This window comes from Harpegnathos saltator, unplaced genomic scaffold (assembly GCF_003227715.2).
Source record: "Harpegnathos saltator strain DR-91 unplaced genomic scaffold, Hsal_v8.6 scaffold16, whole genome shotgun sequence".
Classification (NCBI taxonomy): domain Eukaryota; kingdom Metazoa; phylum Arthropoda; class Insecta; order Hymenoptera; family Formicidae; genus Harpegnathos; species Harpegnathos saltator.
Genome location: NW_020229939.1, coordinates 475,413 through 492,500, shown reverse-complemented (window position 1 = coordinate 492,500; position 17,088 = coordinate 475,413). Strand labels below are relative to the sequence as shown.

General features: G+C 35.9%; 4 protein-coding genes across 10 annotated transcripts in view; 2 read left to right on the top strand and 2 right to left on the bottom strand.

Moving 5' to 3' along the window:
• The window catches only part of Atg18a (Autophagy-related 18a), a 15,541-nt gene extending 8,741 nt beyond the window's left edge, over positions 1 to 6,800 (bottom strand). Inside the window, exons 1-10 of one of the 6 annotated variants that reach the window (XM_025296741.1) lie at positions 6,109 to 6,800; positions 5,133 to 5,215; positions 4,773 to 4,939; positions 4,379 to 4,573; positions 4,165 to 4,281; positions 3,936 to 4,090; positions 3,687 to 3,860; positions 3,482 to 3,589; positions 2,962 to 3,038; positions 1,859 to 1,921 (exon numbers count right to left, since the gene is read on the bottom strand). In XM_025296741.1, the coding sequence (XP_025152526.1) occupies positions 1,859 to 1,921; positions 2,962 to 3,038; positions 3,482 to 3,589; positions 3,687 to 3,860; positions 3,936 to 4,090; positions 4,165 to 4,281; positions 4,379 to 4,573; positions 4,773 to 4,939; positions 5,133 to 5,215; positions 6,109 to 6,248 (1,279 nt within the window). In that variant the 5' untranslated portion in view covers positions 6,249 to 6,800. Of the gene's footprint in view, positions 1 to 1,858; positions 1,922 to 2,461; positions 2,610 to 2,961; positions 3,039 to 3,481; positions 3,590 to 3,686; positions 3,861 to 3,935; positions 4,091 to 4,164; positions 4,282 to 4,378; positions 4,574 to 4,772; positions 4,940 to 5,132; positions 5,216 to 5,420; positions 5,955 to 6,108 lie in introns of those variants that run through there. The other 5 variants (XM_011136769.3, XM_025296737.1, XM_025296738.1 and 2 more) reach the window with 5 other exon arrangements.
• A 528-nt stretch (positions 6,801 to 7,328) lies between these two features.
• On the top strand, positions 7,329 to 10,445 carry Kpc2 (Kip1 ubiquitination-promoting complex subunit 2). Its single transcript, XM_019840231.2, has 9 exons — positions 7,329 to 7,685; positions 7,948 to 8,135; positions 8,260 to 8,453; positions 8,554 to 8,714; positions 8,801 to 9,012; positions 9,132 to 9,316; positions 9,419 to 9,606; positions 9,678 to 9,816; positions 9,925 to 10,445. The coding sequence occupies exons 2-9, from the start codon at positions 7,957 to 7,959 to the stop codon at positions 10,059 to 10,061; spliced, it is 1,395 nt and encodes a 464-aa protein (XP_019695790.1). The 5' UTR covers positions 7,329 to 7,685; positions 7,948 to 7,956; the 3' UTR covers positions 10,062 to 10,445.
• Positions 10,446 to 13,298: 2,853 nt separating this feature from the next.
• On the top strand, positions 13,299 to 15,691 carry LOC105180618 (coiled-coil domain-containing protein 25). The gene is made up of 6 exons (XM_011136808.3): positions 13,299 to 13,479; positions 13,606 to 13,653; positions 13,757 to 13,848; positions 13,929 to 14,311; positions 14,388 to 14,512; positions 15,185 to 15,691. Exons 1-5 carry the CDS (start codon positions 13,455 to 13,457, stop codon positions 14,467 to 14,469), a joined length of 630 nt encoding a protein of 209 aa, XP_011135110.2. The 5' UTR covers positions 13,299 to 13,454; the 3' UTR covers positions 14,470 to 14,512; positions 15,185 to 15,691.
• Tgt (tRNA-guanine transglycosylase) lies at positions 14,677 to 17,000 on the bottom strand. Of its 2 annotated transcripts, none has more exons than XM_011136774.3 (7): positions 16,630 to 17,000; positions 16,455 to 16,544; positions 16,081 to 16,234; positions 15,791 to 15,923; positions 15,525 to 15,686; positions 15,210 to 15,378; positions 14,677 to 15,105 (listed from the first exon to the last, which is right to left on the bottom strand). In XM_011136774.3, exons 1-7 carry the CDS (start codon positions 16,852 to 16,854, stop codon positions 14,761 to 14,763), a joined length of 1,278 nt encoding a protein of 425 aa, XP_011135076.1. In that variant the 5' UTR covers positions 16,855 to 17,000; the 3' UTR covers positions 14,677 to 14,760. The 2 variants fall into 2 exon arrangements, with proteins under 2 accessions (XP_011135076.1, XP_025152539.1); XM_025296754.1 differs by having other exon boundaries at positions 16,081 to 16,129.
• Between the last annotated feature and the right edge of the window lie 88 nt (positions 17,001 to 17,088).

The window sequence follows — 17,088 nt, the reverse complement described above, 5'->3', positions numbered from 1 at the left end:
TATATATGTATGTATGTATATATATATATATATATATGTATGTATGTGTATATATATATATATTTTTTTTTTATTCAAAACAATTAGGGCAGCATTTTAAAACTTGCAAAATTAGATGGTTTTTAAGAAGCCATATTTCAGCTTGGGGAGGCCATAGAACAATGTCCAGGGCGCATTTTAACGGATGAAGCTTCAACTTTAAAGAGGCTAAGGTTTCATTATTCGTCTCATCGTACTGTTTTTCTTGTAAGGTCCAAAATCAGGTGGTGAAAAAATTGTGGAAATTTCATGATTTTGTAACCATACACGAATAAAGCAGGGATGGAAATAAAAATGGCACCATACTCGCTTTGAAGTGGGAAACTTCCCCTTAAAACGCCGCAAGGAACATTGTTCTATCATACCTTGGAGTCGAGTTGTCGCATTTCAAAATCACCCCTGCATTTTGTAAGATTTTTAGCAACACTGCCGGCGTTATCCGATGTGCATTATGGGGAGGTTGCTCGGTCGGATTTTGCATATCATGTGTATGGTGTACGTTAATATGAAGTGTGCGTGATATATGTGTGTGTGTGTGTGTGTCAGCAGAGATAAGGACCCTCTTTTATTAAAGCGATTATTACTTGCGCTGCTTTATTTTCGCTAAGATGTCTCATTTTTATACATGCATACATACAATGTAGATACATAAATTGTGTTTCTCGCGTTAGAGTCTATTACAAACTTGCGAGTTGATGTGATACAAGTTACTAGTGTAAAAACTTCCTTTTATTTGTTAGATGTGTTTTCAGGTACTTGACATTGACTTAAGTAGCACAATTTACGTACATTTACATACATAAAAATGAGACATCTTAGCAAAAATGAAGTAGCGCAAGTAATCGCTTTAATAGAAGAGGGTCCTTATTTCTGCTGACACACACACACACACCATATTAACGTACACATATACCATACACATGATATGCAAAATCCGACCGAGCAACCTCCCCGTAATGCACATCGGATAATGCGAATGACGGCGGTGTTGCTAAAAATCTTGCAAAATGCAGGGTGACTTTGAAATGCGACAACTCGATTTCAAGGTATGATAGAACAATGTTCCTTGCGACGTTTTAAAGGGGAAGTTTCCCACTTCAAAGCAAGTATGATGCTATTTTTATTTCCATACCTGCTTTATTCGTGTATGGCTACAAAATCATGAAATTTCCACAATTTTTTCACGACCTAATTTTGGGTCTCACAAGAAAAATAATTTGATGAGACGAATAATGAAGCCTTAGCCTCTTTATAGTCGAGGCTTCACCCGTTAAAATATGCCCTGGAACATTGTGCTACGACCTCCCCAAGCTGAAATATGGCTTCTTAAAAACCATCAAATTTTGCAAGTTTTAAAACGATCCCCTAATTGTTTTGAGTAGTGTATATATATATATATATATATATACACACACTACTCAAAATAGTTAGGGGATATATATATATATATATACACATTGCATAAACATATATATATATCGTCCCTTAAAAAATTCGTTCAGTCTGAAGTTAATAAGCGTAATGGATCTTTGTACTACTGCCCGTAATACAAGAGTATAACAATAGATGTGAGTAACCGCGATTCGTTGCTGCGTTAACGGGACATCGCGTGAGAAAAGGCATGTTGTTATACAGCGTTGCTCTCATTCTTTCCGTAATATACTGCTGCGTGTTCAAAGGTGGTAAAGGATGCGAGCGCCTTACAGTGAGACAGAAAGAGAGAAAAGCTCTAAAGGGAGAACTGAGCGTTGTTGGTGTGCACAGAATGAGAGCGAATAAAAAAAAAAGTAAAAATCGAGGGACAGAATAGAGGACATACCAGTACCTGACATGGAGTCTGGCGAGCGGCCACGCAACGCACCCGCGTAGCTATTTATGCAGGCTTCGGTGGATATTAAAAAGAAAAAAATTACATCAAGTAAAGTCAACTCTATCGGGGCCCCCCTCCCTTCAGCCCCTGAAGAAAATGCCTGGCTATATCATTTGTCAAGGGGGCTGGAAGCGAAAAAAAGAAGACACGAAGCAAATTATAAAAGTAAGGCCATCCGAGAGGCGTGCGCTCGCGCGCGCATACGCACACATACACACACACACGCGTGGTACGTAGCCGTCGATACAAGCATTTTAATTTTGAGGGATACTACAATGTGGCAGGATCTGTTCATCTATATACTATACAAATAGCTATTTCAAGAGATAACACAGTTCGTACGATAAGCAAGGCATCATCAAAGATTACTGCATCAGAATCGATAGGAATAACTTTTGTCATGATATCTCATCGTTATCTCTTGCTCTTATTGCTACTGCTTCTCTCTCTGAAATGAATGCCACGGATGTTCTCGGTGAATTTGCTATCGACAGATCGTTGTTAATAAAACTACAAAAAAAGGAGAGGAGATTAACGGCAACAATCAAGGGGTAAAAAAAAAAAGGTTTTTGTTTTACTACATAATCTGCAATCTTCCCGATGTATACGTATTTGATACGTTTATCCATCGCTTAAATTTCAATATTGACTGCATGGTTTCACCAAAAACGCCAATACCAACTGTGTGTGTGTGACTTGCCTTAAACAGAGAAGATAATCTATTCTGTTAGTGCTCGAGTAATTGTGAAACTCATTACGAATATCGCAAGACTGCAACTTTAGATAAAGTAGACAAAAGAAACTCTATACACACTCAAGCATTCTGAACCGTATACAAGACAGGCAGATATATATATATATATATGTGTATATACATATGTATATATATATATGTATATATACATATGTATATATATATATATATATATGTATATATGTAGGGAAGTTTTGCATTAGTATATGTATACTAAACTAATTGTCGGTAATGTATCTTTATCGTCAACTCGCTTCAACAATTCAATATGCTCTAAAAAAAGAGTATCATATCATACCTGTATTTTGTACTGTTTGTGCAGATGCTCCAGAACCGGAACCGCCACAATCTGTTTCGTCTTGCTTATCATCTAATCTGTAAAAAATGACGGTTATATTACTTCTCTATCTTTGTCACAAAATACATGTTTGTTGTACAAAGACTAAACAGATAAGGATTGTTCGTTTCGCTATTATTTCGGTATAAATTCATGTTTGAATCTACGAACGTGAAAGTCAACGATCAACTATTATAGCAGAACTTTACGAAGCGTAAAATAATCATGTAACATGAGAATGCGTTATATTTATTTTTACGTAAGAGTGAAGTGAATATGTTAGCATTACAAGTGACTTGGAGATAGTAGCAACGGTTCTTTCAAATTCAGCAAACAGTGATTAATGCGTGCGATTTATTACATAAATGCAGACATACGCACAAAATGGATCAAACTGTGGATAAATAGTGACAAACATTATCTGAACGTTGTCTGCAATTACAGAGAACAATTACGTCAAAAATATAGCAGATATACGAACCTATGTTGTTTGAGAAGTGTGCAACCTCCAGTTTCCGTTAAATCCAGGTTATAGACATACAAGTAACCGTCGGCACTAGCTACCAACAGTTTTGGTATTTTGTGTGTTCTAAAAGCGAAAATGATGTATGAAATGTATACAGATTCAATAATAAACGTCTCATACGCGAAGTAATCAAATTAATAACCGATCTTCGAACACTCACACAGTGATGGCACAGACATTTTTCAATCCTTGAAACGGTAGGTGGACGCTAGCGAAAGCACGTCCTTGAGTAAAAACATCAGTCACTTGCGACGGCAAGTAATTGGCCGACGCTGTCACAGCCTTTGTCAAATAGCCCATCCAGCTTTGTGCTTCGTCCGTAGTCTGCCCTGGCCTGTACCAATATACGCGAAATGTTTCAATATCATAGTATATACGATAAAGTGACGATCGTATGACTGACACATACGTTTCCTTTGGTTCCTCCAGCTTGAATATATGCACTGTTTCAGTGTTACTAGAACAACAAAGCCACATAGAATCACTGCTAAACGAAAGACTACTTATCGTGACACATCTTTTAACACCGCGTCGGAATTCAAATAATTTTGTACCCTCGTGAACCTAGTGAAAAGAAAAAAGTGATTTTCAGCAAGTGTTTTACGTCACTATATACTGGTATCTACAATTTATCTTACGTCAAACACTCTAATCACAGTGCCCTTTTCAGAGGCCGTCGCAACTTTGGTGCCGGTAGAGCTGAAAGCGAGCGCTGCTAATGGACTATCGTGTGCCGGTATCATTGTCTTAGCTTGCTAAATGTGAAAGAAAAGCATACATAATTATTGAATACCGAACTTCAATGATGTAAAAATATTGATTAATTAACTAGTATTTGATAAAAATACATACAAGATGGATCGCATCAAATATTTGAACTTCACCGATAGTATTCGAACCAGGATAAGCTAAATAACAATTGTCACTACATATCGAAAGTGTACAAAGGCCTGAAAGGTTAGGTGGAGTATCACGAATTGTGTGCAACACTCTCATATCCCGTATATTATGAATGTATAACGATTCTTCCAGACATACTACCAATCTCTGAAACACAGTATTATTCTTGTTGTATTCTTAATCACTGTAGAAAAGGTTGAAGAGATAATGTTATATTTAGTCATTTCATAGTAAAATGATTATGTCATATCATATTGAAAGATCCATATAGACGCAAAAAATTTTAAAAGTCAATTTTAGCTCTCAACTGGCTCATTCATATACAATATCAAATTGATCAACTTACCGCTCTGTTGAGTTTCACAGCCAAAATAGTATTCGAGTAACTGTAATTGCATATTTCTGTGCCTTTCCTAAAGTGGCACACTGTAAGTGTACGAGGGGATGAAAGACTAACAACTGCCACCAAACTGCTGCTGAATAATCGCTCAACAATGCAAATATCCTCAGTATCTATATAAAAACAAGGAAAAAATATAAATTAACATTCTTTTTTTAATAGACATAATATTCAATATAATAAGCAATTTAATCTTAAATTCTACTGCTTATTAAAGCTGCTAGATAAATGGTCATGTAATTTTCAAGAATTATCAATACATATCCTAAAATTATCGAAAAGAACATGAAAAAAACAAATTATTACCATTTTCATATATTTTCTCAAGATGACCAGCAGAACTGATAGAAAAAAGTTTGTATCCTGATTTTGATCCCACTGCCAGGGACCTGAAAATTCATGAAATGCCTTACTAGAAATTGAAAATTGAGAAAACTGACAATGATGTCAGTTTCCTTTTGCTACATTTAAACAGCTGCTGTGGCATGATAGTGTTGGAGGCACAAAGCTGAGCCATTTACGATATCTCTGTACGAACTATGCAATATCATATGTAAGAGAATTAAAAAAAATAACGCGCACGCAATACGCAACCGTGACAAGGAACAGGTACGAGGTGAGTCCTTGGATGAGGCAATGCGAGTAGGAAGGCCAGGCGACTGGCGACTGCTTCTCGCGGTGTGTATGCAAGCAGCGTGATGTTTTTCTTTCGCCCGCACGCACGTACGTACGTTACGAATAGCGCACGAGCGAGCGAGAGGAGAGCCACCGTGAGGTTGATGTTGCGCTAACACGCAATTAATCGGTGAAAGGGGGAGCGCGCGCGAATGACGCAGGCATATAGGAGCAACGACGAAAACAAATAAATTGTGCGACAAGGAGGAACATAGAGATCGCGGACTCGCGGGGACTTCGTACACGATTTCGCACGTCATGCGCGTTATTCCGCGACCGCGAGCTAGCGACGAAAACAAATAAAAAAAAAATAACGGTTGACATTCATTCTACAAATCATAATCAAACAAGCGAGCAGTCAAGACGGAAAGACAGAAAACGGCGGGTCGACAGACGAGGCGAGGTTAGGCAAACAAAGGAGACGAACGAATAAGAGGATCGCAAGCGGGACGGGAACGTTGTCGTGATCGTTGTTATTGTCGATGTCAACGTCGTCACCCTTGTCACCGCCACTGTGGCCATTACCGTCGTCGTCGTTGTCGCCCTCATCCTCGTCGTCGAAGAAACAATGCCGACGACGGCTGGACAATCGGTGTGATAAACTTACGTGCAGTCCTGATTGAAGTTAACGAAGTAGGGACCGCTCTGCGGACTGTCGGACGTCTGATTTGCGAGGTTCATTAGTCCTGATATGCCGTATTTTAGCCCTTGCGTTAATACATCCAGGTTGCGCGCGAGATCTTGCATAAATCGTATGAGTGGCGCGCGTATACGAAAGCTCTCTTCCTTCGGCCACTTACACCACGACGTTCCTCACTCTCTGTTCGTTCGTTCGTTCGTTCGTCTGTCTGTCTGTTTGTCTTTCTATCTCTATCTCTCTCTCTCTCTCTCTCTCTCTCTCTCTCTCTCTCTCTCTCTCTCTCTGCTTTTTCTCACTCTCTCCTTTCCACCTCCCCACCCTCGCACTGTCTATATCTGTCCCTTGCACTCCTTTGTCTGTATCTGTCTCTCCGTTTATCTGTCCCGTTTGCAAACACACTGTCGCGCACGCGATAATATGGACGATTCACTGACTAGTTAACTGGCCGTCTGCGACGGAAGTGTGTCTGACGTCGCCGACTCCTACAAGTGACTGCACCGCTGTCGTTTCATATTGAACAGCTGACACTCGCAGCTGCTGCACGGAACGGCGGAACATGAAACATCAGTCCGTTTCCTCTTGATTCTGTGCGTTCCGTTGCTATGGCGACCGCGCGCGTTTCCGTTTTCGCTCGCGCTCTCTTTGTGTCGTCGTGCAGTTTCTCTTTTTCTCCCCCTAAAAGTGTAATGCACAATGGCCACGTTCGTTGGGGGACAAAGCGTCCGGTAGATGAGAAGTTAGCGATCGGTGATGATTTGATTGAGGGAGAAACGTATAGCAACGAAATTCGCCGAATGTCAATTGTTTGCCAAATGCTTTGTTTTTTAACTGAACGCGACTGCACTCTCGTATAATTTATCTTTCTTCCTGTTCTTTCTCCATCAATATTTTTCTACCAAGGAGCAACATATGTCTCCGTGCCTCTTCTCCTTCCTTTACTTCAGTTTTAGAATATATATACATATATATATATATATATATGTATTTTGCTTAAAATAATACAATTGAAAGTAACATAGATTTTTTACCTGTTTTGGCAGAAAGTTACATTAACTGTACTTGATATTCAATTTAATTTGCTCTCACTATTAATTAAAATAAAATGCGTACATACGTGCAAGCGTAGAAAAAAATATTTAAACAAATGAAATATATAAAGTATAACTAAAATAAATGCGCATTTAGAAATGTAAAACATATGTAACCAGTGACAGCTGGTGACTAGTTTTATCATTCCTAATAAATTCACAAAGTTGCACTTTTCGTCGTTTGGCGGAGAGTGGCGCGGAGTGCAGCGATCAGCTGTCATGGCTGTCACGACATTCGTGAAGTAACGAGACGGACTCCTTTACCCAAATAATTCATTCCAATGCGTTGTACTCAAAGATGACAGCCGATTCGTCGACTATTTAATCCTTCACAATTTATCTGAAAGATGCTTCGAATTTTTCAATATAACTCCTCTCACCGTATCTCCGCAATTTTCCATATGTAACAATAAATTAATATCTGAATTATATTTATGTAGAAAGTTTTTGAAAAAGGTAAGGAAATATCATTTATATATTAAAAATGCCAATTTCTCTCCTTTTTTTTTTACTAAGGTTAAATCTTTGCGTACGTATAAAATATATTAAGCTTGAATCTTATACAGCACAAAAGTTGCAGCAACATTGCAATATTGTTACAACATTGCAGCAATGTTGCTGCAACTTTTTTGTGCTGTATGAAGAAATATACTGCATGTGTATATTTTAAAAATATAATTTGAGATATAGCTTGAAATTAATATGTTTCATATCTTAGGTAAATTTAATGATCCCATGGATGCGTGATCAAATAGCAGAGGCCTGGCATAACAGAAAGAGTTCAAGGACAGCCGACAGGCAGTCCTTGGCCCTTTCTTCTATTAGCGCAGGCAATCCTGCAAGCAACAACACCATGCTTATGCCATTACCTACCTCACCCGAAAGCTTTTCTGTCAATGTTATCAGGTATAAGTTATACAAATTGATATTGAAAATTTCAAGTATTTTTATTAAATATTAAATGATACAAATTGATATTGAAAATTTCAAGTATTTTTATTAAATGTTAAATGATATAAAATCTCTATAGCATAGAGGGCAATATATTAGGTGTTACAGTAAAGCCAGACTTTACTGTAGAGAATATTAAAAAAATAGCAATGATACATTTCTATGGCCAAGATACCACTAAACCCATCTCTCGCTACCGTTTAGTTCATTCCTCCAAGTTTAAACAATTAGTAGATGAACATTATATAGATGATGAAGATATCAATGAATATGGTAATTATCTTAATTGAACTGTATATATTTATTTATCCATATTATAAACATCTTTCTAATTCATTTCTGGCTTGCATGTAGTAAATATATTTTGTTACAGATGAATTGTTGCTGGTGGAAATTCGACCAACTATTGTACAAGAGAATCTCTCAGATGAAGCTTTCAAGGGTCCAAATCTAGAAGCAATAGCTCGAGCTACAAGTGATTTACCTGGTCGAAATGCACCTAAACGTATGCCATCTACAGAATGTCCTGCAGATGTAAGTATCTTAGACTTGTATTTTACACTTAAAATGTATTTTCACTTATGCTACATATATTTAATCCTTATGGTTGTTTGTTATAGTTTCAGAACGAAATTCGTAAGATTCTGATAACTCTAGTGCAAGCTTCCACGAAGATCTTGGTGCATAGTTCAGATGCTGAAAAATTGTATGATATTATTAAGGAGAAACTCGAAACTAGGTGTAAGCCCACTAATGATCCAAAAGTTGTAAAAACTCTTGTAGAAATGGGCTATCCACACAAAAAAGTTCTTAAAGCATTGCGTCTTCGAAAGTAATGTTCAATAATAAAATATTTTGTTAGAATATTTGTGGAATAATGTTAATTATAATGTGGCATAATGTTAATTTGTAATGAGCAATAAATTCATAATTCTGTCATTTCTATTTCAGATCTAATATGACGGAAGCTTTAGAATGGCTTATAGAACATCAGGATGACTCAGACAAGGAAGAAGATGAAGAAATGGATTTCCTCTCTTTAGATACAACAGAGGATTCAAGTGGTGCAGGACCTAGTACTTCACTGAACACTAAGAAGTCATTGAAAGAAGCTTGTATCGAACTTTTTGAAGCAGGTAATAGCTACTAAAACAAAATTATATACAATTGGATATTACTAGAAGATAATTAAGTTTGAAACCAAAGGCAATAAAAGACATCTTGAATTATTACGATAGAAAATCATGATCAGACGGAAAAAAATCTAGTGAATATCGTAGAATTGCTGTTAGAAAGTTTTCGACAATATAGGAGAATGGAATTTAAATCTAATAAACGAGCACTGCGGTCGCTTGTGGAAATGGGTTTTAAAGAGAAAGATATTATCGGCGCGTTGAAAATTACTGGAAATGATCAAGCTAATGCTGTAAGTTATGACTGTTGATACGTGTTGGTAGGTACGGTATTTTATATTTTATAATTAACATTTTTGTGTAGTGTGAATGGTTGCTGGGTGAAAGAAGACGCAGTCTACAAGACTTGGACGAGGGTCTGGAAGTTGACGGGCCAATTTACAAAGCGATTATGAGTAATCCTCACATTCAACTCAGTCTCACAAATCCGAGAATGTTACTTGGTAAGATAGTCATACGACAATTATGTATACAAATATATATATGTATAAAATATATATATATACAAATATACATTTTCACAATATAATCATTATATATATTTTTTTCAGCATATTTATCCATGATAGAAAGTCCCGCATCGACGAATGTGTGGATTAATGATCCTGAAGTCTCACCTGTGCTTAGTCAGATATCTAAGACATATCATGCCGAGAAATACGCCATCCACATGAATCGTTACACCTAGCACTACTGGGAAACTTACTCGAGTCTCTGTGGAACATCGATATTTTTGTATAAATTTACAAGTAACTTTCGCAGAGATTTACAATATCAATCACAGATTGGTGATTATCTGTGACTATTGTACTCGACTTGTACATAATTATGGTTATATATAATTTTGATTATATATAATTATAATTATTTCTAGTTGAGGAGTGTCATGTATAAAAATTTTCACAAAATGTACATCTTATATTATGCTATTGTAAGCCATGGAGATCGCACATATACTTCTATACAGAGATCTCTATATAGAATGCTGAAAATTGCTTTTGACGTTGTACAAGTTACCTGTTAACAATTGTTAGAGAAAATGTGCTTTAATATATACAAGAAGCAGCTGTTATTCTTTTTTTTTCTTTTTGGCATGTAACAAATTCTAATGGAATTTTGATCAAAAACAGATCACTTGAATATGTGATGCAAGTATGGATGGAAGCATGTATAATATACTAAAATATTAGGTCATCCGAAAAGTTCTGAGAATTTTTGAGGCTCTAAAACAAGAATTTATTGACACTATTCTATCAACAATTAATCTGTGATGTATTGTCCATTTTGATCTATCACTGTTTATCATTTTTCAGACAAATAGAAAATTCCGCACTTGTTGAATGACTTAGGTTTTCCCTCGAAGAAGGCAGTCAGATGGCTTTTGATCTCTTCCAACGAATCAAACTCTTTATTCTTCAAGGAATGCTGCAATGCCCGGTATAAGTGATAGGCACAAGGAGCAATGTCTAGTGAATATAGAGGGTGAGACAAAACATCCCAGCCATACCTAATGAGTTTTTTTGCAAACCATCAATGAAACATATAGTCTCGTATTATTGTGCTGAAAGATGATGCCTTTCTTGTTCACCAATTCTGGATACTTTATGGCAAGATTTCCCTTCATGTCAGCTAGCTGAGTGCAGTGTTTGTCAGAATTGATCGTATAATTCTGTGGAAGAAGCTCAAAGGACAACACCTTTGAAATTCCACCAGATGCAAAACATAACTTTTTTTGGGTATAGCCCTCCTTTTGAGGTTGTTTGTGGAGGTTTATTCGACTTTCCCCATGATCATTTCCTTGTTACACTATGATAGAGTATCCATTTTTCGTCGCCAGTAATCAACTGCTTCAAAAAAAAGCTCCTTGGAATTTTTTTTAAGAACGTATTGTACGCGTCAACGTGAGTGAGGAGGTTGCATTCAGTCAATGTGTGAGGAAGCCAGACATCAAGGCAACTCATATAACCCATATGTTTTAAATGATCATGGATCGTTTGGGAACGTCGAGATCCTGTGAGAGTTCCAATATACTTTTGCGAGGATTTTCATCCACTGCTTGCTTCAAGCAATCCTCGAGTGGCGTGGAAGGTCTTCCAGACTGTGCGACATCTTCGAGCTCGAAATTGCCATTACGAAATCGCACGAACCATCAGCTTACTGTTTGATTTGACACGGCATCCTCCCCGTAAATATTGCAAATTTCACGGGTAGTTTCCACTGCGGTGTTTCCTTTCCGAAAGCAAAAAAGCATAACGTAGCATAAGTGAAACTTTCGGTTGTCCATCTTCACGATCGCACCATTTAATGTTAAGCCAGCGGCACACGGTGCTTGTTTTCGCGCTGGATTGCTTGCTGGATGAAAATACTGCGTTCTGATTGGTGCATTTCCATCATCTTCGGAAATGTACCAATCAGAACGCAGTATTTTCATTCAGCAAGCAATTCAGGACGAAAACAAGCACCGTGTGCCGCTGGCTGAACTTGCTTTGTTTGTCAACACAAGACCTGCATTTGAAAGAGCAAATGCGCCATCTGTTAAGCCAGCGGCACACGATGCTTGTTTTCGTGCTGGATTGCTTGCTGGATGAAAATACTGCGTTTTGATTGGTACATTTCCGAAGATGGATGGAAATGCACCAATCAGAACGCAGTATTTTCATCCAGCAAGCAATCCAGCACGAAAACAAGCATCGTGTGCCGCTGGCTTTAAATGAGCTCTATCTAGAAGCCTTAAAGCCCTAAACACAATGCCAGGCAACAGGCAATAAGAATAAAAATAGACCAATCACAATAGATCATTCTTGTAATAGTCGATTGTGATTGGTCTATTTTTATTCTTATTGCTGTTGCCTGGCATTGTGTTTAGGGCTTAACTCACGCACTGCCAAACAAAACTGCAAACAAAACAACCCCAAATGCGATAGATAGCGAGAATTCTCATAACTTTTTGAATAACCTCTTTTTTCTAAAAAAGAATTCTTTTCGTATTTGAAAATGAACTTAGAAATACTGATTTGCGAATTAATTCTTTTTAAACTCTCTGTTATCTGGCATACCATAGGTATTATTATAGATAATATCATAATTTATTATTATTATATAAACTAAACTATATAAACTAAATTGTTTATTACATAAATAAAACTGGATAAGAACATTTATGAAATAATGTTTTTTTCTATTATGTCCTCTTAATATATTAATATATTATTTTACATTATTATTAATATAAAATATAATATGTTCTTAATTCTTTTAATATATATTCTCTTAATATGTTATAAATAATATATTATACAATAGTTTATTTTTATAATATTTCACATGCAATGGAAAAACTGACTTTTTATTTAAAAAACTGAGTATTGTAATTGCTTTAATTATGATTTAATAAAATTAATTTAAAAATAAATAAAAATCTAGCAGTTTTTAGCTATTTCTTAAGTACTCTTTAGCTATTCTTTTATCAAATAGTTGCCAGCACTGCATACACAACGCTACCACCAATGAAATGCTGCGTCCCGATTGATTTCGATATTCACTGCCAGCACTAAAAATCTATAGTATATATGACACAGACTATATATTTTCAGTATCGGCAGTGAACATCGGAACGCAGCCTATAGGTCTGTTCTTTTCCTCTACACCGCTGCACTAGTATAATAAGTTCGAGTGAGACAAATATATATTTGTCTCACTTTAACTTATTGCACCAGTGCAGCGGTGCAGAAGAAAAGAACAGACCAAATGTAGGCTGCGTTCCGATATTCACTGCCAGTACTGAAAATCTATAATATATGTGACATAAAGTATATATTTTCAGTATTGGTAGTGAATATCGGAACACATCCGTAGAATAGAGGGGCTGCGTTCCAATATTCACTGCCAGTACTGAAAATACATAGTTTATGTCACATATACTATAGATTTCCAGTGTTGATAGTGAATATCGGAACGCAACCAGGATAACCTTACTGCTTGAAGCAGCATGAATCAAGAACACGGTACGCAGCGGCGTAACAAAGATATTTTTTGACAGTTACTCTTTCAGCACATGTCGTAATTTAAGTTATCACTAATAATGGTTTACTATTTTACAAGCGAAGGTAATTCCATATTCTTTAACATTATTTTTTATCTCTAATATGAGGAAGTGTTTCTTTAAGTTATTTGTGATATCGTTTTGTTGTTATGGTGAGGTTAGAATAATAAGTACTAATCTTGATTTGCAGTGGTGCAGCCATCGGTTACATTGTTTATGGGATTTGACAAATACGAGAGTAAGTAAAATTATGCGAAATTAAATTATGTTATCCATGATTGATATATAAAATCGTTTACAGTTTTTAATGTACATGATTAAGTGGATTTGATTTATTGTAGATGAAGATCTTATCAAGTGGGGTTGGCCAGAGGATGTATGGTTTCATGTCGACAAATATTCATCTGCGCATGTATATCTTCGACTACAACATGTGAGTTTAATCATTAATTGAAGATGTAATTTTATGTCTTAACAAACAAAAAAGTAATCAATTTTTTTTCAAAATAATAGGGTCAAACAATAGATGACATTCCCAGCACAGTGCTAGAAGATGCTGCACAATTAGTAAAAGCAAATAGTATTGAAGGGAATAAAATGAATGACATTGATGTGGTATATACAATGTGGTCAAATCTGAAGAAGACACAAGGTATGGAGGTTGGCCAAGTTGGTTTCCACAAAGACAAGGATGTTCGTAAGATTCATGTTGCAAAGCGGATGAATACCATTGTAAATCGTCTCACTAAGACAAAACGTACAGAACAAGTAAACTTTAGAGCAGAAAGAGAACAGAGAGACAAAAATGAAAGAGAAGACAAGAAAAAACTACTAAGAGAACAGAAAGAGAGAGAAAAAGCTGAGGAAAAACGACGTCAGGAAGAAGCTGAAATGAAGTAAATTATTTTTCTTTATTTTTATCCTTATTCTTTCACCAATTTTTAATTTAAATTAAATTAACTTTTTTTTTAGAAGCTATAATTCCTTATTTAACACATCCAATATGACATCGAATACAGAAACCAGTGGATATGATTCAGATGATTTTATGTGATTAAAACCAATATTCACATTTGCAATATGTGCCTGATATAGAGGTATGCAAATTTTGTTTCACTGTTTGATTCACAAAATTATTGTATACCACTAATCCACCACAGTAGATACATTTAAGCACATCTGCATGTACATGATTACAATTACATTTTTATGTAATATTCTAAATTTCAGAAATATAGAAAAATTAAAATGTAGATATCTATAAATTATTTATGAAAAAAGGCCTAGAAAAAATATACAGTTTGGTCCAAAGTGATAATAACTACATGCAATACAAATTTCATTTTTACAATAGAGTAACATTAACAGCCTCCAAAGCTTTAACTATCCACGTCGGATAATCCTTATTAGGATATACAGTCAACATGTAGTCCTGTATGAATTTCGGAAATTTCTGTTCCTTTATGCTCTCTCTGATGTCTCGCATTAGTCGCATTTGAAATGCAATATTGTGAACAGTTAACAGATGACATGATACTGTTTCAATAGTAACTATTTGATGCAGATAAGCACGTGTATAAGTCTTGCAAGTGCTACACTCGCATAGCTCGTCTATCGGTTTCAAATCTCTACTGTATTGTGCTTTCCTCAAATTGAGCTGACCTGTTCTTGTCAACGCGCAGCCAAACCTCTGAAAATATATATTATTTTCAACTTTTATATATCTTGCTTCTATATTTTATATTTTTATATTTTTGTATATCTTTCAGAGTGCGCACTCTATTAAGTACTCACGGCTGTTCTCGTCGGAAATACACAATCGTACATATCGATTCCTAGCGCGCAGCATACAACCAAATCGACAGCGAATCCGACGCCCATAAGATAACGCGGTTTATTTTTGGGAAGTATATCTGTCGAAAGATGCACCATTCTCCAAAAATCATCTTTGCTCTCACCACCACTGCAAATCGTTAAATATGATTGCCCTTATGCGATGCGAACTGTGTATATTGTATGTATATTATATAAGTGTTTATATATTCCATATAAATTTTTTCTGTTCCAACATGTGTATTATTTAAATTGGCGGATAATCTGATGGCTCACCTCAAGCCTCCTACAGCGTAACCATTCACATCTCGTTGAATCAGTTGGCATGCGCTCTCGGATCGCAATTTCGGATCGAGACCACCTTGCACGATCGGGAATATGCTCTGTTCGTTTGGTCGCTCATGTGCTGACAAACAACGATCGAACCAACGTGTTGTTCTAAAGTAATTTACCAGGCAATATTCGATTATATTCAGTGTTAAGTAAAATATATATATATATATATGCTAGTTGCAAAACAAAAATATTAAGATAATGGTTACCTGTGCATCGCCTCTTCCACTCTTGGTCCAGTTATAGTACTTTTAACAACGTCGTCGAGCTGCATAATTATGTCAGCACCAATTGTATTTTGAATTTGGATTGAATGTTCAGGTGTCAACATGCATTCTGATTCTGTAAAACAGTTGATTATGTACAACTAATTATATGTAACTATACACATACCACACACACATATATACACACATATAATATATATATATATATATATATATAACTATATATAAATCGTAAGTGAATTTGGAAATGTACATCCAACTATATGTAATACCGTTGTATGGTGACTTGAATTTGACTCCTTCCTCTGTTATTTCTGCTAGCTGTAATAATGAGACCATTTGAAAGCCACCTGAATCTGTTAACAGAGCTCGCTTCCAATTCATGAATTTGTGTAATCCACCAGCTTTACGCAAGATATCTGTACCCTATGTCAAATGTTTAATCTATCATAATGTAATCAAAAATTTCTTTTCTATTTCTATTTGCATTATTTTACAAATGTAGATCTAAAACTTGAACATTGGATGAGACTTTTTGTTTAAATTAAGTGGTAGTATGTATTATTAATTCACATTTCTTGTTTTTATAATAGTTTTGCTGTTGCAAAAATACTATTTTTTGTCTAGGTAGGATTTTTATCCTTACTGGTCTGTTCCCAAGATGATAGGTGTTACCAAGAATGATTTGACAGTCCAATTGTTCCAGTTGCTGAGGCAGCAATCCTTTTAACGTTCCCTAAAAAATATGCACCGTTTGCTACGATGAGATCAGTTATATTGATTATTTTGACTTCACATTGTACAAAAGGAATTTTATAAACCTGCGTTCCCACCGGCATAAATACCGGTGTGTCCACATGATGATGAGCAAGTATCATTCTACCGGTTCTGGCTTTTGTAGTTTTGCATTCCGTGAATATTTCAAATATCAATGGAGTTTTCTGACTCTCCATCTTCTTTATCGCCAGTCTACCTAATTCTATGTTTGCTGCTGTTGAATATAATCTGTATGATAAACATCTAGACATAAGGGAGATATTTGGCATTTATGTTTTATTCGTGAAATAGATAGCAGGTTATGTCACGATTGCCAATAACAGCACCACGTGTTCTTTCTATTCTGAATCGTGGTGCAAGTGCATCTGTTTTAGCAGTACTTCCTTGCACTTTATTTTTCTCTCCTGCTCTCTCCCAGGCTCGAATATGTATTTGTTTCATTTTAAATGTTACTCTGCAAAGAAGTGTAGCTGCAAATTCGCAATAGTAAAAGTACCATTGTA